The following is a 22,629-nucleotide window of genomic DNA, read 5'->3' as shown; positions in this document are numbered from 1 at the left end:
ATTATAATGTCAATTATAAAGGAGTTCCATAAAGGCAAGCAAGAAGACACAATTCAAATGTAGTTAAGTCCGCGGTTATGACGAAAAAACAATTATTATTTTTTTGGGGCCACAAAAAATGACGTCACGGAGATTCATTGCTTTCACTCCCAGGGCCGCGTCACAGCCTCAAGTTCCACATGGCTCCCAGCCTCCCGCGCCGCACTTCCACATACAGGGTCCCAACCGTGAGCAAACCGAGTGACTTGCCTCCTGCGGACGGTGACGCTCAAGTCAATGAACACACGTACCGGACCCCCCCGTCAATCCACTGCCGGATCGGGGCCTCCAAAAACAACACACGTGCGGGCCTCTGAGGTAAACTTCACCGTACCACCGCGTGCCGCTTTGGTAAAGGCGGCGGGAGCATAAGGCAAGGCCGTGGCAGCATAGCGGCACGATACGTACAACCGCCGCCGTCGCTGCACCGCCGACCACCGCTCCACGACGTTCGCAGGGCCCGCGCGCGTGCGCAGCAAGTGGCCGGCGACGAGATGTTTGTACGCTGCGGTGGCCGCCCATCCAAGGCGCTCCGGGCTCAGACCCCTTTGCTTAGCTTCCGAGGACGCGAGGAGAAAGCGGGTTCGTTTGGTCGTCGGGCGGTCACTGGCCCACCCCCCCCACCCCCCCGGTTGGCTGACACGCGACACAACCCCAGCTGTTGTTGTCGGATTCGAAGGGCCCTTTTTGGAGGGAGGCTCTTGCACGGGCTAATGCGGTGTCACACTTGCAGGCACTCCCCCCCCCGATGATGTGATGCGATGGGATACGACGTGACGGTGAAGAGGGTTCCTAAAAGGAAAAGGGTGCGGCGACGTGACTCTCAGCACGCAACCAACGGCAAAGAGCCGGTGATGTGTGTTGAACTTCGTTTGCACCGTACGTAGCCAACCGTGCGAATCGGAGGTTGGGGGGGGGGAGGGGGCAAAAGACGGACAGCTGGCCAGCAACAGCGTCCCAGAACTCATTTCCCCCTAAGAGCCTTGAAATTTCTCCTCGAACAAAAATAAAAGCACGCGCTTGCGAGCGAGAGCTCGCAAGCGCCCGCACTCGCTTCGGCGCGACGCTGAATGTTGCGAGAGAAAAAAAAACAAAAGCCAAAAAAAAGGGGGGTGGGGGAGCGTTACGTCGGCGATGACTCTATCATCCCCCCCCCCTACTCCCACGCTCGTCAGAGGGCAGTACAGCGGCAAGACACCGCTGTTGCACTGCACGCAGCACCTATGTCCACGCTCTCTGCCTGAACCAGTCCGCACCGACCAGCGTGGCGACTGGTGAAACATCTTTCACCAAACCCCCGATGATCGGCATGGTATGGCACAGGCCATCGATTAGCAGCGGAGTGACAAAACTGGTCGCGCATCGCCAAAATGTTTTTGCCGGAGGAAAACCCACCGCTATGCATCCAGAGGAACCCCCATCGCGAAACGTACGGGGGGAGAGACAAAACCCAGAGACCCCGCACAGACGGTGCTCACGAACCCGCTTGCTGTACTGCCATCGGCTGGCAAAACCGGCCGGCAAAACCAGCTGGCATGGCGGCCCAGCGGTTTTGAGGAGCAATCGTGACTCCTCGCGCGATCCACCGATACTCGGCGGAAACGCGCGAGCGCCTCCGATTTAGCACGGTTGGCTACGTACGGTGTGAAAGAAGTTCAACGTACGCATGTTCAAGCGCGTACCGCGGGGCACGCAAGCCAATTTAGGACGGCAGCGAGCAAATGGAAGCGCGGTGGGTATATAGGTCAGCCTCGCTAGATAAAGCACAATGTAGGTTGCAGGCTACGATGAGCAAACACGATTAGCTGGAGGGGATCATTCATAATATAGGGGGGCGCGTGCGAGCGAGTGCGAGTACGAGCGGGTGTCAGAGCGAGTGTGAGTGTCAGAGCGAGTGTCAGAGCGAGCGTGAGTGCGAGCGAGTGTGAGTGTCAGAGCGAGCGTGAGTGCGAGCGAGTGTGAGTGTCAGAGCGAGCGTGAGTGCGAGCGGGTGTGAGTGTCAGAGCGAGTGTGAGTGTCAGAGCGAGTGTCAGAGCGAACGTGAGTGCGAGCGAGTGTGAGTGTCAGAGCGAGCGTGAGTGCGAGCGGGTGTCAGAGCGAGCGTGAGTGTCAGAGCGAGCGTGAGTGCGAGCGAGTGTGAGTGTCAGAGCGAGCGTGAGTGCGAGCGGGTGTCAGAGCGAGTGTGAGTGCGAGCGAGTGTGAGTGTCAGAGCGAGCGTGAGTGCGAGCGAGTGTGAGTGTCAGAGCGAGCGTGAGTGCGAGCGGGTGTCAGAGCGAGTGTGAGTGCGAGCGAGTGTCAGAGCGAGTGTGAGTGTCAGAGCGAGTGTGAGTGCGAGCGAGTGTCAGAGCGAGTGTGAGTGTCAGAGCGAGTGTGAGTGTCAGAGCGAGTGTGAGTGTCAGAGCGAGTGTGAGTGTCAGAGCGAGTGTGAGTGTCAGAGCGAGTGTCAGAGCGAGTGTGAGTGTCAGAGCGAGTGTCAGAGCGAGCGTGAGTGCGAGCGAGTGTCAGAGCGAGTGTGAGTGTCAGAGCGAGTGTGAGTGTCAGAGCGAGCGTGAGTGCGAGCGAGTGTCAGAGCGAGTGTGAGTGTCAGAGCGAGTGTCAGAGCGAGCGTGAGTGCGAGCGAGTGTCAGAGCGAGTGTGAGTGTCAGAGCGAGTGTCAGAGCGAGCGTGAGTGCGAGCGAGTGTCAGAGCGAGTGTGAGTGTCAGAGCGAGTGTGAGTGTCAGAGCGAACGTGAGTGCGAGCGAGTGTCAGAGCGAGTGTGAGTGTCAGAGCGAGTGTGAGTGTCAGAGCGAGTGTGAGTGTCAGAGCGAGTGTGAGTGTCAGAGCGAGCGTGAGTGCGAGCGAGTGTCAGAGCGAGTGTGAGTGTCAGAGCGAGTGTCAGAGCGAGCGTGAGTGCGAGCGAGTGTCAGAGCGAGTGTGAGTGTCAGAGCGAACGTGAGTGCGAGCGAGTGTCAGAGCGAGTGTGAGTGTCAGAGCGAGTGTGAGTGTCAGAGCGAGTGTGAGTGTCAGAGCGAGTGTGAGTGTCAGAGCGAGTGTGAGTGTCAGAGCGAGTGTGAGTGTCAGAGCGAGTGTCAGAGCGAGCGTGAGTGCGAGCGAGTGTGAAAGCGAGCGAGTGTGAGAGCGAGTGTGAGTGTCAGAGCGAGTGAGAGAGCGAGTGTGAATGCGAGCGAGTGTGAGAGCGAGCGAGTGTGAAAGCGAGTGTCAGAGCGAGTGTCAGAGCGAGTGTCAGAGCGAGTGTGAGAGCGAGTGTCAGAGCGAGTGTGAGAGCGAGTGTCAGAGCGAGTGTCAGAGCGAGTGTCAGAGCGAGTGTGAGAGCGAGTGTCAGAGCGAGTGTGAAAGCGAGTGTCAGAGCGAGTGTCAGAGCGAGTGTGAGAGCGAGTGTCAGAGCGAGTGTGAAAGCGAGTGTCAGAGCGAGTGTCAGAGCGAGTGTCAGAGCGAGTGTGAAAGCGAGTGTCAGAGCGAGTGTGAGAGCGAGTGTGAGAGCGAGTGTCAGAGCGAGTGTCAGAGCGAGTGTGAGAGCGAGCGAGTGTCAGAGCGAGTGTGAGTGCGAGCGAGTGTGAGTGTCAGAGCGAGTGTGAGTGTCAGAGCGAGTGTCAGAGCGAGCGTGAGTGCGAGCGGGTGTCAGAGCGAGTGTGAGTGTCAGAGCGAGTGTGAGAGCGAGCGAGTGTCAGAGCGAGTGTGAGTGCGAGCGAGTGTGAGTGTCAGAGCGAGTGTGAGTGTCAGAGCGAGTGTCAGAGCGAGCGTGAGTGCGAGCGAGTGTCAGAGCGAGTGTGAGTGTCAGAGCGAGTGTCAGAGCGAACGTGAGTGCGAGCGAGTGTCAGAGCGAGTGTGAGTGTCAGAGCGAGTGTCAGAGCGAGCGTGAGTGCGAGCGGGTGTCAGAGCGAGTGTGAGTGTCAGAGCGAACGTGAGTGCGAGCGAGTGTCAGAGCGAGTGTGAGTGTCAGAGCGAGTGTGAGTGCGAGCGAGTGTCAGAGCGAGTGTGAGTGTCAGAGCGAACGTGAGTGCGAGCGAGTGTCAGAGCGAGTGTCAGAGCGAGTGTGAGTGTCAGAGCGAGTGTCAGAGCGAGTGTGAGTGTCAGAGCGAACGTGAGTGCGAGCGAGTGTCAGAGCGAGTGTGAGTGTCAGAGCGAGTGTGAGTGCGAGCGAGTGTCAGAGCGAGTGTGAGTGTCAGAGCGAGCGTGAGTGCGAGCGGGTGTCAGAGCGAGTGTGAGTGTCAGAGCGAACGTGAGTGCGAGCGAGTGTCAGAGCGAGTGTGAGTGTCAGAGCGAGTGTGAGTGCGAGCGAGTGTCAGAGCGAGTGTGAGTGTCAGAGCGAGTGTGAGTGTCAGAGCGAACGTGAGTGCGAGCGAGTGTCAGAGCGAGTGTGAGTGTCAGAGCGAGTGTGAGTGTCAGAGCGAGTGTGAGTGTCAGAGCGAGTGTGAGTGTCAGAGCGAGTGTCAGAGCGAGCGTGAGTGCGAGCGAGTGTGAAAGCGAGCGAGTGTGAGAGTGAGTGTGAGTGTCAGAGCGAGTGAGAGAGCGAGTGTGAATGCGAGCGAGTGTGAGAGCGAGCGAGTGTGAAAGCGAGTGTCAGAGCGAGTGTGAGAGCGAGTGTGAGAGCGAGTGTCAGAGCGAGTGTCAGAGCGAGTGTGAGAGCGAGTGTCAGAGCGAGTGTCAGAGCGAGTGTGAGAGCGAGTGTGAATGCGAGCGAGTGTGAGAGCGAGCGAGTGAGAGAGCGAGTGTCAGAGCGAGTGTGAGAGCGAGTGTGAGAGCGAGTGTCAGAGCGAGTATCAGAGCGAGTGTGAGAGCGAGTGTCAGAGCGAGTGTCAGAGCGAGTGTGAGAGCGAGTGTGAGAGCGAGCGAGTGTGAGAGCGAGTGTCAGAGCCAGTGTGAGTGCGAGCGAGTGTGAGTGTGCGAGCGAGTGTGAGCGAGTGTGAGAGCGAGTGTCAGAGCCAGTGTGAGTGCGAGCGAGTGTGAGTGCGAGCGAGTGTGAGTGTGCGAGCGAGTGTGAGCGAGTGTGAGAGCGAGTGTCAGAGCCAGTGTGAGTGCGAGCGAGTGTGAGTGCGAGCGAGTGTGAGTGAGTGCGAGCGAGTGTGAGTGTCAGAGCGAGTGAGAGTGTGAGTATGAGTGAGTGTGAGAGCGAGTGTGCGAGCGAGTGTGAGAGCGAGTGTGAGTGCGAGCGAGTGTGAGTGTGCGAGTGTGAGCGAGTGTGAGAGGGCCTTAAAATTCAGACAGGCGTCGGCGTTGTCGGCGGGTAGCCAAATAGTTCACGGGTTAACGAAGCCTGAGGCGAGCAGGTGATTAGCGCTGATTACTTTCCTTAATGACTTTCCAAAGCAAATCAAATTTTAATAAATCTAACGGCTCATGTTTATTCTGCACTAATTTGATGAGCGTGTAAATAAAACTTCTTTTTTTGGATTCAACAAAACGTCGGGGGTTTCACACCTCCCCACCCCCCTCCCCACCTCCCCACCACCCTCCCCACCCCACACCCTTCCATCCCCCAACTCGTAATGGGTTCTTCCCTGTTCGGGGCTACGTCCACAGAGGGGAAATGGAGCTACGCAATCGGCTTCTATGTAGGCGTGTATGGTGAACTTCTTTCACACCATACTCAGACAACCGTGCTAATCGGAGGCACGGGGGAAGGACAACAAACGAAACACAAAGAACAGTTCTACAGAAATGAGTTTTTCAATCGAGATTTAAAAGTGCATAGCTCCAATGGTTTCCTAATATCGGAAGGAAGAGCGTTCCAGACGGCCGCAGAAAGCGCTGCAGTGACCGTCTTTGTTCGATGGCCAGCCAAAAGCCGCCGCCGCCGCTGCTGCTGCTCTGAAGATGGCCAGCGATCACGTGACGGTTGAAGCTCCTCGTAGTACAGCATGCAAGGCGCCAGGTGGATTGTTGCAGCGCGGGATTGCGAGGGACGGCGGTGGCTTGGAAGAGGGCCTTCATCCAGCAGCGGACCGACCACGGCCGACAACGGCTGCGGCATCGGCAGTGGCGAGTGAAGGAAAGACGGAGATTCGCCGGCCACCGCGTGCGGTGAAGCGATCCGGGGCAGACGTCGGGGCGTCCGTGACAGGTGACGGATCACGCGGTCAACAAATCTGAACAGGAGGCGGCGGCGGCGGCGTCGACACACAGAGGAGCCGCAGAAAAGGACAACACCGACCGCGGAACAAAGGCACCTCGGGGCCTACAGATCGCGCCTTGATGACGGACCAATTGAACTGCTTAAAAGAGCGTTTGATTGCCATGCATGCGGCAGGGAAGCGGAGAGCCCGGAGGAAACCCACGACGCAATCCGAGGGGATGGCTCTCAAATCTTGGTCCCCCGCTCACAAACCACGAACACAAGTGCAACTGTTCAAGTGTTTTGATATTTTATCGTTGTACTTTCGACGACCGTTTACCAACAGGCCAAATATGCCGGCGCTAAACAGCAAAGTAAAAGGAAAGGATAACTAACAAGGCACTGGCAGGTAACACGATTAATTTTGATTTTAAAAAACATCGCGGAACAAAGGGCGGAGACGGGGGGGGGGGGGTGCGTGACGGAGAGATAGAGGGGGGTAGCCCGTCGCGCGAGCTGGACGGACCGGCGTTCGGTACGGGCAAGGAAGTAATTACGGCGTTGGGGAAGCACCAACTCAACGGGCTCCCAGGTTCTCGCTCAAATCTGTTTTTTGTAGCCAAAGGGTGGGGGGGGGGGGTGGAGGGAGGGGGGGGGCGCAGTCATCATTCCACGCAGGCCAGCGACCTCAGATTATCCCGCGTCTCAGCGAACCTAATCACACGCGACAGAGGCAAAATAGACTTCACCTTAAATTCTGCGGAAACGTTAAGTCAATATTTTAGCGCGCAACAGACGCCTGCACCACCGCCACGGCTGCCACCGTCTCTAAAACTACCACCATCACCACCAGGGCAGCTACCATCTTCACCACTGCCACCTCATCTACAACCACCAACACAATCGCTGCCATCAGCACCGCCACCGCCGCCATCAGAATCACCACCAGCATCGCCGCTGCCACCAGCTTCACGACCACCACGACCACCAGGGACAGCCACCGAGCGACCGCCGCTGCCACCAGCAGCACCAATCAACACCACACCACGAGCGGCGTAACCACGGCAGCACCATGACCGCAAGCTGTGCAAAGAGGTCAACGCGTGATGGGGCCCCCCCCTCCTACACCCTGCACCCCGGTCGCCAAAACAGGAGGCCGGGATGAAATTACTATCGCTCTGGAGGCCTGCCCCGGGCGCACACACCGCAGTGGAAGCCCACCACCCCCCGCCCCCCCCCCCCCCCCGAGATCACACGTTTCAAAATCTGACCCCGAGTGTCTGACCTATTCATCCATCGCAAAGGTACAGCCCCTACCGCCCCCCCCCACTGCCTCATGGTCTCCCCCACAAGGTGCACCGGCGCCTGTGAAGTTCAACAAATAACCATTTGAAATTGAATCTAGGCCAAGTTGCTGGTGCAGCCCTGCTGATTTTTCTTGCTCAGGCAAATGATGGAACCGGAAGAAGTAATCTAGACTCGAGGAACCCTCCTCTAACGGGTACTTGGCCTGCCCTTCCGCACTGGGCCAGACATCTTGGAAGAGGTGGGAGTATCCACATATTACCCCACCCGCACGCGAGCCACTCATCGACCGACCGTGGGCGTACGCACGCTTATCTGCCGCTACTTGGACACAGTCGGGAGGGGATTTCGGAAAATCGCATCAATGCTTCAACCGCCACACCAGGAGATCCGAGGTCGCCACACTTCACCGCACCGCACGCAACCTGCCGATTGGCTCACTGTGGTTGCACCCGCTGATACTGCCAGGTGGATTTAAGAAACCTGCACCGCCATCGTTTCATCAGCCACAGGTCCGGAGCACAGACCCATTCATTACACCAACCCCACTGTGTTCGATACTTATAAATATAAATGCACATACTAGGAGCACGACAGCCACCCCTAAACATCCTTTAAATAAGATAAAATGTCACGGTTATGCAATAATAACTCAAGAACGACGACAACAATCTTATAATTAGTATTTTTCAAAAATCAGGAGCACCCTCATCATGTAAACGTATTAAACGTGTATATAAGGGACGCAACTTAAAAGCGTAAAAGAACACGCACGCGCAGTTCAAATGCAAAGTGCGCGCCGCCGAAAGCTGGTATTGTTGTTACTGCGCCAAATCCTTCATTTATTTTTTGGGTTTTGTAAAGGGAAAGAGTGATGCGGTTTCCTACGCGCGTGCGCACGCACTTTCGTCCCGGCACAGACTTGGAGGATCCGTTGCGTTAGCTGGGACGCGAACTCAGGTCGGCGGATTTAAACGCGCAGACGACTGCCAGCCGCACTGCTGATACCCCAGCCCCCCACTCCAAGCTTCACCAATTTTGAGAATTACCAAAGTTAATTTCCCAAGGATTTGCAGTCAATCAAAATGTTGAGGAAACTGTAAGCTTCAATTAAGATCATACGTTAAAATAAAAATTTGAAAACGTGCGGAAGGATATATTTTTACTCATTTGCACAGCCAGATTTGGGTGGCGGGGGAGGATGTGGAGCGATGGCGCAGCGATTGCCACACCGCGCCACGCGAACCTGGCGACGCCAAGCTGTCAATAACGGACCCCCCGGCCAGCGGTCGAACAACCGGCGCGACCGGCCAACACAGCGTGGAAATATGCGGCCTTCGCCGGGCAGTGGGTCGGCGAAAGCAGTGTAAATAAAATATCAAGAAGGCTTCGTTCGTAGCAACTGCTCCGGCGTGACCCGTGACCCTGGAAGAGAGGCCTAGGGGCACCTCCCCGAGGACCAGACTGGACGCTGATTAATGAACAGGAATTGTTTTCCTTTAGAGGGCAGCACTCCTCATGGTGTTGCCACGGAAACCTCAAAAAAGCCCTCGACCCTCTCCCCGCCACCTCTCTCCCTCCCAGCTTCCTTCCAGGCACTCGATCAAATTGTCTGTGGATTTCAGAGAAGAAGAGTTCACCGCACACAGGGCTTAATTTTCACCGAATCTTTCCAGGTCGGTTGACCCGCAAAAAAATGTCCGCACCCAGCAACACCACGTCCAGTACATCTCCTCTCGCTATGACTGTGGCTAATAGCTGCGTGGCCCCGCACTCCGGCCTGCCAGCAAACCCAGAATGCAATTCTGAACCCAGCACAGCGCATCCAGTATGCCTCTCGTTACGGCTGTGGCTCAGAGCTAACCCCAGTCTACCAGCGGCATGGATAATAACCGGCGAGAAATAATGTAAGCACGGCCACCGCAGGATTTGCGCAAAACGCGACCGAGAAATAAACTTTTTTTTCTGGAAGCAGCGTTACACAGATCGATCGTCACCCATCGTCATCATGGTCACCATCGGCCATGGTCAATCCACTGCTGAATGAAGACCTCCCCAAATTGCAGCCATCCTTTTTCGTACCGCCGCTAAAAAAAATGAAAACCCGCGCTCGGATTCCCAGAGCCCGCGCGATGACATCACGATTTTTCCGTCCGGCGGATTACGTTTTTACAATCGCTCTCCGCGTCGCAATTAATTTGCGCGGGATGACCACACGCGCGCGCCATCTGCGCCGACTTTGCCAGGGCAAATCCATCTCTCGTGTAATCACAAGACAATGGTGAGGGCGGAGGGGGGGGGCAGCGTCGTAGAGGGGGGGAATCCGTCGCCAGCGTTGGGAACGAGGGGAACCGACTCCGGGGGTGTTGTGACGAGAGCCCCCTTTAGTTCTAGATTTGAAGCTTTCGTGACTGCAAGGATTCATACTCTTAGGTTTTTTCGGTAAAGTCACGTAGGTAAAATTAATAATGATAATAATAAGAATATAAATAATAATAGAAATAAAATAAAAAAATCACGACGTTTCGGAGGCAACACAAGTCTCCGTCATCAGGTGGGACCGTCACAGCTGAATTTACTGTATTTCGAGAAGCTGTGACTTCTTGTCTCTAACAGATAGGTGAACTTCCTCCCCGTAGAAGGTATTAATTCCAGATTTGAAGCTTTCGTGACTGCAAGGATTCATAACTCTTAGGTGTTTTCGGTAAAGTCACGTAGGTAAAAAAAAAAATTTGAAATAATAATAGAAATAAAATAATAAATCGCGACGTTTCGGTCCCACCTGACTGATGACGGAGACTTGTGTTGCCTCCGAAACGTCGTGATTTATTATTGTATTATTTATTATTATTTCTATTATTTATTTTATTTTTTACCTACGTGACTTTACCGAAAAAACCTAAGAGTATAGCCCCCTTTAGCCGCCAACGCCACCGCGTACGCCACGTGCTCAACGCGAACCCTAACCCCTCCATCCCTGCAGTGTTCCAGCACTGACCCCCTACTGGGGGGTATCAGTCACCTCCGCATCACTCTGCCATCGCAACTAAGACTGGTTACCGTTTACCCTTGAACATCACTCATTGATGCCTCCCACCCACGTTGAACGGACTGACCTTTTCGTCTCGTCCGCACTGTGCAGGTCACAGCAACGCATTCACTCGCTCACCACAAATGCTTTCTCTGTCTGCCGCTTCCCTTGCACTTGCTCGACTCTGGAATTCCCTCCCATTGTCATTTTTTCCAAAGGTCTGATTGTAAACTTTTGCTCGATTCAAGAGACGCGTCGCACTCTTATCCATTTACAATTTTAATTTATGCCGTTTGATGCTGGCCGCTTTGGCGTTGAAGACCTTTGGGCCTGCGCCTAGCAACTTCGCAACCTCCGATGAGCACGGTTTGGCCACGTACGGTGTGAAAGACGCTCCACAGGCACGAAAGCACGTACACGAGTGCAGACTTTTTGGGCATTTGTGTGTCGTAGCGGTAACACTTGTGCCTCACAGCAAAGGGGTCTATGGGTTTGATTCCCGGCTCAAGTGCCTTGCTGTGTGGGGGTTTGTAAGTTCTCATAACTTTTTTGCAAGGGTCACCAACGTCTGGGTTCTCCGATTTCTGCCTATAGCTCAAACAAAAAAGTTAAGTACAATGAAACTGGTATTGGCCAAACATCCCAATGCTAAAAAAATGTTTAATCCAAATGACTCTGTCGGGATTACACAAAGCGGCAACGTCACCCAACGGCTGCAAAGGCTTAGCAGTACCCTCCTGAAAAAGAGGCTTTTCCTGGGTAGCACGGTTGGCTACGTACGACGTGAAAGACGTTCAACATACACAGAATAATAAAATACGAATAGCATTGTATTGAGAACGCGCATGACTGCAGTGCATTGCGGAGTACGGCGTTGTTGTTGTTCGGGATGAAAACATTTCCAGGTAACGTTTTTCTTCTCCGTTGAGAATGTTGACGGCGCTGTCCGACCGCATCGCGTTGTTGCGCGGCGCAATGTCGCGTCGCGCTGCCGTCACAGGTCCTCTTCACCCTTTCCCGTTGCGATGACGTACGTCGTCACGTACATCATCAGGTTTTCTTCCGATTCCGTTACGATGACGTACGTCGTCACGTACATCATCAGGTTTTCTTCCGATTCCGTTACGATGACGTACGTCGTCACGTACATCATCAGGTTTTCTTCCGATTCCGTTGCGATGACGTACGTCGTCACGTACATCATCAGGTTTTCTTCCGATTCCGTTACGATGACGTACGTCGTCACGTACATCATCAGGTTTTCTTCCGATTCCGTTACGATGACGTACGTGTCGGTCATCGAAAGGAGACCCGGAACAAGAACGGAAACAAAATAACTTTATCGGTACCGAGGCTCCCACAAGGCCATGCGGGGAGGGCGTGCAGCACAGCTTGGCGCCAGCTATCGTAGAGTGCGATCGTGTCGCTACGGTTCTCTGCGGTGAGTAACGATGTCTTTAACAACGACGGCGCTACGCCTCCATAAATAAAGTTAACGCCGAGATTCGGCGGCGAACGGGACCACCCGCGCCCGGCAAAACTTTCAGACGTCTCAGAACGGTAAAGGGTTAACATTGGCACGTACACGACGCCTAACTACAGCCCCCGCGACCCTCAGGGCCTCAAGCACTCAACGGATCCTAAGAATCCCACTTCTCTCACTCGCCTTCCCGTTGCACAATTACGTTCCAACTGAGGTGTGTCCTGGGATGACTTGAGAACGTTCACATACACACACGCGTGGGTGTGTGTGTGTGTGTTTTTTTATGAAAACAAAACACTGTGGTGCAGCGGTGACTTGGTGGTTAACGCACTGCGCCTCCCGTTCTGGAGCAATCTGTTACCCATAATTGAATTGTCTTGTATAGCCTTTCATATCTATATAAATATACGTTGTATCTTGCTTGCCCTGCTTAATCTTGTTTTGTATGGAGTGTTGACATTTTTACAAGTACAATGCTTTGTGATCTTTCGATGAAAAGTGCGATATATACATTCCTGTACTCAAACATTCGTCAGTTGCACTGTGGCTTTAAAAGGACATATCAATACCAGACATATTTAACAGGTGACTTTTTTAGCAATCGCTCAGCCTCACAGAACATCATGTGCTATGAAACTAATCGATTTTTATTTTACCAGGTAAGGTCGAATGAGCTATATGGCTCATTTTCAGAAGCGACCTGGCCACAAACGATAACTCAACGAAGTGGCTCATCACATGGAAATTTATCGCAGACAAATACCATAAACGCACGTCGATTCGAATTGCGATGGGGAAAACCAAAGGACCCGGAGAAAAATCCACGCGACCACGGGGAGAACATTTGAACTCCGAATATACAGGAGTCAGGGTTGGGATCAAGCCCACGACCTCCTGTATACCAGGCGAGGGAGTTAATATCTCACCACCGTGGAGCTCCTGCAGAAGGACCCTTGCCCAGAAACGTCACCTATTTTTTTTCTTTTAAGGTCACAGTGTTATTGAGAAATGTGTTTTATGCGATTGTGCACAACCATTGCAATATGACCAAACAATTTATATAAACGAAAAAATGTTTTATCATTGACTCCCTGCCACAGAAAATATCCGTGGCGAGCAAATTCTCTGGCGAGCTCCTGTTTAGCGAACCCGCTGTACTCAACGACTTCCACACTAGCAGCCTCCTTCTATAAGTTCATCTCACGTTTCATTCCGAGACGCATTGCGAGTTTCACCATCGCCGCATTAACCGCCCCCATTTTTTCTTCTTTCGGGAATGGCCTAGATTCCTTTACCACGCTTTATAAGCCTCACAGTACAAACACAATATAGTAAAAAAAAACTCCCATTAGCGCCGTAAATCCCAAAGTTGCGGGTGTCACGTCGGCGACCAGTCACCGCCAAAAACCGCCGCCAGCATTTGTTTGCCGCAATCAAGTGCGACACCGCGGGATAGATAGCGACGACGCTGTTATATTTTCAACGACACGTGCCATCCTCATCGCGCGTGCCGCCGCGGCCGTGGAGATAACCCCGGCGTGGTCCCCGCATGCCACGCGGCGGACCCAGGAGACTCGGCGACGCTCCCAGCAAGCAGGAGACGCGCCACCAAGGACCGTGGCAGCGGACTCGTACGTATGTATGTACGTTTAACTTCTTTCGCACCGTACGTAGCCATTATGCGAGAGCCGGGGGACTATGGTACCCCGGGGTACCGCCACAAGGTTCAATTAAAATCGATTCTTACGCGCAAAGTACACGCATCGAATTGCGTGTGCAAGGATCATGCATTGTATGCATAATAATCATCAGGATCGATTATTTATGATGAATATAAGGTGAAACACCCCCATGTCCTCCGACTTGAAGTGGGAAGGCCTTCAGCCAACAGTGCTTTGAAATAAAGGGCTCTACACGGCTCAAGTTAAGTTCGGCTAAAGGACTGAACAACATTTTGCAGGCAAAAACAATACAAAAGGTGGCAAAGGTGCAGCCCTGCAATTTCTTCCTCATGCCACTGTTAGAGGAAGGGCCACCACGAGAGAAAAGTCCAGAGGACCTCAAAAAGGTATTTTGTCCTGGTCTTCCACGCTGCCCAGACGTCTCGGAAGATGTGGGAGTACCCACACCTTAGCCCATCACAAGATAACCTGCCCACCGACTGTCAAGCTATGTGAATGAGATGGCCAAAATGAGACGCAAAAAATGTAAACGATTCCGAATCCATTCGCAAAGCCAAAATATCTGACACACACGCCTCATTACGGAGATCGTCCATGCGAACGGATTCCTCCTAGGTGGTAACGAAGCATTGTACGCGCCAACACAAGAATCAGAAAGGGTGGCTCAGCCTGAACTAATTTCGCTCCGCTGCTATGGCAATTTTTAAATCCTGAATGTTTTGTCAAATTCCCAACAGCATCACAATCATTTAATAAAGCACACCCTTCTTAAACAGCTAATTCCGTTCCGAGCGGTTTGCCTAGTAAAGGCTTTCCACTACGCCTCACAGTTAGACAGCTGTAACATAATTACGGTTCCGTAAAATAAAAAAAACGCAAGTTTAATGAATTCACCTACACGAGCCCACTATGAGCTTTTTAAAATTATATTTGGACGTACGACACTGGAAGGCAAACACGGACCACTTCAGCGGCCGGCACGGGCAGCCGGTGATTGTGCCACGGAGGATTAATTGTATTTTCTTATTTAGCGGTCGTGTTCTGTGGACGACGATTGCTGGCATCGCCGCCGCATGTCGATGTCGTCTGTTCGTTCGAGACAAAAAAACAAAAAGCCAGAGCGAGATGGTAATCACCTTCCGCCACCCGCTGATGTTCAAATACATATTCTCAGGTTTTTTCGGTAAAGTCACGTAGGTAAAACATTAAAAGTAATGAAAGTAAAATAAAACAAAACAAAAATAAAAATAAAATTCACGACGTTTCGGAGGCAACACAAGTCTCCGTCATCAGGTGGGACCGTCACAGCCAGATTAGCTGCATCAAGTGAAGCAATGATTCAAGATGTAATCCCTTATAAGCAAGTTGAAGGGGGGGAGGAGAGGGGGGGGGGGAGTTCATCAGAATGTGGTAGCCAATGAATGGAACGTATCGGGAGGGAGGGGGGTGGGAGGGGGAGGGAGCCAACAAAACATTTGGCGACGGCTTGGACGCGGCTGCTGCGCACGCCAACACAATGGGCAGAGAGGGGGGAGGGGAGGTCTGATACACATGATAGAACAAAGGAACGAAAATGCCCATGTTTATACCAATGCAGGCTGAAAAATGAAGAGAGTACTGTTAAAAATAACTGGGGATGTTAACACTCGGTGAAGTAAATTAAAATAGTGCCTGTCAGATAAGATGGTCCAAAAAGTGTAATTAAGTCTTTTTTTTTTTCAAATACATATTACGAGAAGCTTAGCTGAAGGAATGAGGCGAAGGGGATAAAATTAAAAAAATTCCTGCCACTAAGCTCACACAATTTAATTCAGTTTGAGAGCAGCGCTACGCGTCTCGGCGTTGACTCCGTTTGCCTAGGTACTAGGAGGAACGATTAACTAATTTGTCATTTAACATCCATTCTTACGCTCACGATACCCCTTGCCTACCTCTCTGCACTCTCGTCTAACTCTAATCCCCTCCTCGCACTCTCCCACCCCTGATATCCGAAGCTCCGTGTGGAGCGAAACGTCGGAAATCGTGGTTGTCTCACCTGATTGCCTCCGAAACGTCGTGATTTAATTTAGTTATTTTTATTCTTTATTCTTATTCTTTTTTTCACCTGCGTGATTTTACCGAAAGAACCAAGGCGTATGAGTCAGAAATCGTGCCCAACGAAAGGCAAGCGGTAAAACTGGGGAGTGCCGTGCAGCAGCCCAGCCAGGAAATACGCTTCGCTGTAAAAGCCAAAAACCGACCAAAAAACTCCAAAATCGAAAGCGTCAGCCCAGGGGAACAAAGTTGGATTTTTTATTACGAAGTTTTTTTTTCACCATGCGCCATAGCCACATCGAATTAAAAACATACATCAAATTATTCAATGTACACGGAGAACCTTACCTCCACGACACAGCCTCACAATTTAAGGCACATCCGAAGGGGATGCTCACAAATAATTCAATGAATACTCCATATGCAGCGAAGCCTCGTCGCACAAAAACACACGCGCTCTCGCCGACTGTAATCTTGATTCTTAAGCCGCCACGCGGAAACCGAATTGGTTTTTAAATCAACAAAAGCTTCACCGCATTCAAACCACAAGAGCACCGCAAAACGCAATTGCGTTCGGAGCCGAATACCGCTCGCATAATCTTGTTAGCGCGTAGCAAGTATCTTTTGCAAGTGGCATTTTTTTTCCCTGTGGTTTTTTTTTATTACGTAACATACATCGCCCCCCCAGGGCACTTTAAACGATTGCCAAGTCCAAATTGCCAGCGTGTGCCAGTGCGGAAGCAATGAACGGCCAGCGCCAGGACGAGGCCTGGAAACGCGAGGTCACTGCCAGCCGTGGCAGGAGAAGCCGTCGTCACCAGAGTGGCCATGCTTGCCGAAGCAAAGCGACGATGCCGAAATTTAAAATGGTGAAAAAGTGGAAGATTTTTTTTTGTTTCACCCCGAATTTTATTCCGATTGTGCTCGAGGCATGAACGCATGATGCCAAGAATCTGTTCGGAAAAATCTCATGCTGCAGAGCAAGCCGGCGTTGTTCGAGATCGGAGCGCGAAAGCAGATATCAGTGTCACCTCCCAGACACCGTGGATATTTGTGAAACTACTGGACATCTGTGAAAAAGAGCTTTATCGCTCATTGTATTCCTCCAGTATAAATATATTTAAATTTTGATATCAGTGGCCCCTCCCAGATACCTTCAAGTGACTTCTGGTCTCTACAGTCGGCAGAAATACTTTCCCTATTGGTTTGCGACTGAGTAATGTTTGTGATGTGATAGCCAAACCAATATTTTTTTGGTGAGAGCTAAAATTTTGCCAAATGGTAAAAACGAAACTTAATAGTTTTTTTTTCTACTTTAGTGACATGTCTGAGACCATCAGCTCACTACGGGAACAGACACTTAAGAACCTGGTTGAATCAGCTGCCCGGATTAGAACCCTGGACTCAACAATGTTGGGTCACAGGTTCCTACACGATCCTATTGTGTTTAAATGATCTTACCTCGAAGGAATTTATCCCTCTCATTATTTAAAACTAAAATAAACTTACATCACACTTAAAATTTACAGAACAAACCCAATGTACTTAACTATAAGATCATGTTTTTTTCATTGATTTTGCCTTTACGTGAATGAAAAAATATTCTGAGCATTTAAAAAAAAAAATTTTAATGGAGTTTGGAAAATAAAATATTTCCAAATGAGTAAAGCTTCGGAGATCTCCAGGTGGTCCAGAGGTGAGAGACAGATGAGGACCACCGACATGCTTGGCTAAAAATTTTGGTTTTTCGATGCCCGATAGTGGGCATCAGTAGTGTAGCAGTTGGAGCACTGCACCACGAACCCAGCCACCCGGGTTTGATTCCTGCTCAAGGCCAACACCAGTGACGATTATCTGAACTGGTCCTGTGCCTCCTCTATGTCGACTCAGCCTTAAATGAGTACCTGGTGTGGTATTTAAATTTCGCCACTGGAGAAACAAAGGTGGCCAGGGGTGGTGCTGGCCACCCACCCCCTAGTGTGCTGCGTTGTGCCGGCCTTCATAGGTGCTCGCTAACAGCACTTGCTCCTACAGTCTATTGAGGCTATACGAGGGATCTTTGTCTTTTGAGAGGGGTTAAACCTGATTCTCAATTGCAGCAAGTTGATAGTCTGAGCGCAGTTACCTCAAAAAACGAAATGTGACATTCGTTTTTTCAACTCATTTGGCTAAATTCCAGTTGAGAACGGAACACATCGATTTTTCGAGCTAGAAGATGAACATCTCTGAAGTTACTAAATGTGAGAGTGCAGTTCCCCTCGTGTGGATGAAGTCACTTGACGGTTTCTCGGAAGTAGATCTGCGATATCTCCTTCCACGAGCCGTTCCGTAACAACCCTCGCAAGAATTCCGAATGCACACTTTGCGCTTGTGGGCAAACCGATCGCAAAATTGTGAAAAATACAAAAAATCTAATAGTAAAAACTGAGTATTCGGCAAAAACGCGACATGAAATTTGTTGCCATAGTATATTTTAAGATTGCTGCCCACGTGTAAGCCTTATTATGTTAAGTATGTCGCTGTCAGCGAGTGACACCACATTAAATAATGTTGCCATCCACACTGGTGCACGTGGCCAAGTGATTGATGAGGGTGGTCGCTACTCTTTAGCGGAAGGTCACAGGACGCCCTTGAGAGGAGTTTCATTATCATCAACATCACCACCAACCAAGCTGTCTCAACACACAGACACGACATTACATCCCTGAGTGAAAGAGACAGAGAGCCACGTAAAGTCTGCCGCACAGATAAACGCAGATGTACTAAAAAAAAACTCGTTTTCATTTGACCAGATAGGACATTTCTAGCAGACAAAAACTCTCAACGCGTGCTTCTCAATGTGGATCAGTAAACAAATCCACGCGACCACGGGGAGAACACACAAACTCCAAATAAACAGCAGCAGGCGTCAGGGTCGGGATTGACCCCACGACCTCCTGTATACCAGGCGAGGTAGTTAACATCTCCTAGCCACCGTGATGATCAGAGAGAGAGACTCAAACTCCAAACATACAGCAGCAGGCGTCAGGGTCGGGATTGACCCCACGACCTCCCATAGACCAGGCGAGGTGGTGCACATCTCCTAGCCACCGTGATGCCAGTTCTGACAGGGCCACAATCGAGAAACATCACGAGGACAGACGTGCAGATTACAAAGATCCCCCGTATAACCTTCACCGACTGTTAGGGCAAGAACAGAAGATTAGTGATAGCAACACAGAGACGGACAAGAAACAGGCGCACGGCATGAAACAAGAAGAAACACGGACACATGTACAGAGACATTTATACACAGTCACACACAACCGCGGCGATGCCTACACACCCACCCACAGACATACACGGGCAGACCCAACACTGATAAAGCGGTGTGTGTGTGGAACCACGGACACACAAGACGTGAACATCGTGTACATCAAATCCTGAACGTCCCAATCCCATCACCGCCAAGCTTCGCACCCACGCGATCCCCACTTCTTTTACAGGGTACAGCTAACGACTTGTTCCTTTGGGAAGTCTCATTTCTTGGGGAGCTTAAACAAAACAAAACAAAAATCGCCACTAAGTTCAGGTGAGATCACGGCGGTGGCGCTTGTGCCAGGCTAGGTGTACTTTGAGCTCCAAAGACAAAGACCCCCCCCCCCCCCGTGTAGCCGTAACAGACTGCTGGGGCAAGTCCTGTGAGCGAGCACTTGTGAAACACCGGCACTGCACACGAAGGGGTTGGGTGGGTGGCCAACACCACGCCCGACCGCCTTTGTCTCCCCAGTGGCGATGTTTACACCACCGCACCCCAAGAGACCCAGCACCGGTTCAGATAATCGTCACTGGTGTTGCAAGGTTCGTGTGCACGGCGTGCTAACCGCTACACTACAGCTCCCCAGATACAAATACGGCCACACACACACGCCTAGTAGATTGTAAATAAACATTCCGGTTCAGATAATCGTCAATGAACCTCCCCTAGAAATCGAACTCGGGTCGCCGGGTTCGTAGCGCAGCGCGCTAATCAATGCACAGGCTCTCACTTCAACACACACACACACTCTCCTCCACTAGTTATACACGTGTTGTTGTGACACACGGGCATCTCAAGGGCGGCGTGAGTGCTACTAACACCGCTGCTGCTGCTGCTGCACAGGCTCTCCGTCACGAAACGTCGGGCAGGCGTTGCGCCTGGACGCCTCTCTCCTCTCTCTGTCTCTCTCTCTCGCTCTCACCAGCATGGGGACCCCGTATTTGAACGTCTTGTTCCTCTTCAGCGATGCCCACGCCATCGCTGCCTCCTGTAAGAGACGACATGAATCGATTGCAATATCGCTACGCGCGCTCACGATACCCGATTGTCGCGTGAAGGATAATCGGGTTTTTATATCTATATACAGATATCGCTCGCGTTGGTGTGAAGTGTGGGTCAAGAGTCACTGCTTTAGCCACTGTCCGACTTTGCGTTGAATTTACATCGATATAAAACACACACACACAGATACTAATCGATTTGTGACTCGACGCGAGAGCTGGAATCGTTAACCGCGACTCTGGATCGCTCAAAGGCAACACGCGATCCCCACCACGCTGCACGCCACCCACGTGCGATGCGTTTCCGTTCCTCGTTTCCGCTTCCGCTTTCGTCTCGCACACGCCCCCTCTCCCTGCCCCCCCTCTCCCCCCCCCCTCTCCCACCCCCCCTCTCCCTGCCCCCCCCCCTCTCCCTGCCCCCCCTCTCCCTGCCCCCCCTCTCCCCCCCCTCTCCCTGCCCCCCCTCTCCCTGCCCCCCCCCTCTCCCTGCCCCCCCTCTCCCTGCCCCCCCTCTCCCCCCCCCTCTCCCACCCCCCCTCTCCCTGCCCCCCCCTCTCCCTGCCCCCCCCCTCTCCCTGCCCCCTCTCCCTGCCCCCCCTCTCCCTGCCCCCCCTCTCCTTGCCCCCCTTCTCCCTGTTCCCCCCTCGCCCTGCCCCCCCCGTCTCCCTGCCCCCCTCTCTCCCAGCCCCCCCCTCCGCCCCCTCTCCCTGCTCCCCCCTCTCCCTGCCCCCCCTCTCCCTGCCCCCCCCCTCCCCCCCCTCTCCCTGCTCCCCCCTCTCCCTGCTCCCCCCTCTCTCCCTGCCCCCCCTCCCCCCCCCCTCTCCCTGCCCCCCCCTCTCCCTGCCCCCTCTCCCCCCCCCTCTCCCTAACCCCCCTCTCCCCCCCCTCCCCCCCCTCTCCCTGCTCCCCCCCTCTCCCTGCCCCCCCTCTCCCTGCCCCCCCCCTCTCCCCCCCCCTCTCCCTGCCCCCCCCTCCGCCCCCTCTCCCTGCTCCCCCCTCTCCCTGCCCCCCCTCTCCCTGCCCCCCCTCTCCCTGCCCCCCCTCCCCCCCCTCTCCCTGCTCCCCCCTGTCCCTGCTCCCCCCTCTCCCTGCCCCCCCCTCTCCCTGCCCCCCCCTCTCCCTGCCCCCCCCTCTCCCCCTCTCCCTGCCCCCCCTCTCCCCCCCCCTCCCCCCCCTCTCCCTGCTCCCCCCCTCTCCCTGCCCCCCCCTCTCCCTGCCCCCCCCTCTCCCCCCCCCTCCCCCCCCTCTCCCTGCTCCCCCCCTCTCCCTGCCCCCTCTCCCCCCCCCCTCTCCCTGCTCCCCCCTCTCCCTGCCCCCCCCTCTCCCTGCCCCCCCCTCTCCCCCCCCTCTCCCTGCCCCCCCCCCTCTCCCTGCTCCCCCCCTCTCCCTGCCCCCCCTCCCCCCCCCCCTCCCTGCCCCCCCCCTCTCCCTGCTCCCCCCCCTCTCCCTGCCCCCCCCTCTCCCCCCCCCTCTCCCTGCTCCCCCCCCCTCTCCCTGCCCCCCCCCCCTCTCCCTGCCCCCCCCTCTCCCTGCCCCCTCTCCCCCCCCTCTCCTTGCTCCTCCCTCTCCCTGCCCCCCCCTCTCCCTGCCCCCCCCCTCTCCCTGCTCCCCCCCCTCTCCCTGCCCCCCCTCTCCCTGCTCCCCCCTCTCCCTGCTCCCCCCCTCTCCCTGCCCCCCCTCTCCCTGCCACCCCCTCTCCATGCCCCCCCCTCTCCCTGCCCCCCCCTCTCCCTGCCCCCCCCTCTCCCCCCCTCTCCCCCCCTCTCCCTGCTCCCCCCTCTCCCTGCTCCCCCCTCTGCCTGCCCCCTCTTTCTTCTGTGAGATCACAAACCCCTCATTAGCATAACCCTGGCTTCAACATCTTTCGTGTGAAAAATTGGGGTTTCTAGCCCCGTGACACGTCGGCAGAAGTGATGGTGGCTCTTGGTCGAGACTCCAGAGTCGAGGCTAACGACGGAGTGGCGGCCAACGGATCGGAAAACAGCCGCGGAGATGAAGCAATCAAACGTTCGTGCGCGGAAGACGGATGCACTGTTGAATCTCAGCACCGCGGGTAATGGTGACATTCATACTGTTAGGTATGAATGTCACGTAGGAGAAAAATAAATAATATTTATAAATAATAATTATAAATAATAGAAATAAAATAATAATTTGGTGATTTACTATTTTATTTCTATTATTTTTTCTATTATTTTTTTTATTGTTTATTTTTCACCTACGTGACTTTACCGAAAAAACCTCAGAGTATGAATCCTTGCAGTCACAAAAACTTCAAATCTAGAATGGTGAAATTCATCTAGCAGTGTACTGATCATGGCGGACGAGGACTCCAACATGCCAATAACCACGTGCAGGAAAACTTGCCAGACTATGAGCCAGTTTCAGAATAATTACCAAGCAAATGAGTTCACCTTTGTTTGCAAGTGCTTGTAGAACGACGAGTGCGAGCGATGCACGTGATTTTTACAAACACCCGTACCTTGCAACATACATCACAAGGCCGTAATTATCATATATATTGGGGGGGCGGGGGGGGGCATACACTTTTGCCATCCTTTAATCGCAGAAGTTCCGCGGGTTCCCGCTAGGACAGAATTTAATTCTCAACCCCACGTCACGTATTCATGCTTATAGAGCGCCGCCTACTGAATTGACCGTGAAGTTAATCAATTTAACAAAGGCATTCGCTACCACTACAAT

At 53.2% G+C, this 22,629-nt stretch overlaps 1 protein-coding gene across 1 annotated transcript in view; it reads right to left on the bottom strand.

Annotated features, from left to right (window-relative positions):
- COX16 (cytochrome c oxidase assembly factor COX16) overlaps window positions 1–19,966 on the bottom strand; it is a 36,333-nt gene extending 16,367 nt beyond the window's left edge. The window contains exon 1 of the mRNA XM_078606273.1: window positions 19,848–19,966. Coding sequence (XP_078462399.1) covers window positions 19,848–19,904 — 57 coding nt within the window. The 5' untranslated portion in view covers window positions 19,905–19,966. The remainder of the gene's footprint in view (window positions 1–19,847) is intronic.
- Between the last annotated feature and the right edge of the window lie 2,663 nt (window positions 19,967–22,629).

This window comes from Lampetra planeri, chromosome 25, assembly GCF_965212315.1.
Source record: "Lampetra planeri chromosome 25, kcLamPlan1.2.h2, whole genome shotgun sequence".
Classification (NCBI taxonomy): Eukaryota; Metazoa; Chordata; class Hyperoartia; order Petromyzontiformes; family Petromyzontidae; genus Lampetra; species Lampetra planeri.
This window is presented reverse-complemented; position numbering and strand designations above follow the sequence as displayed.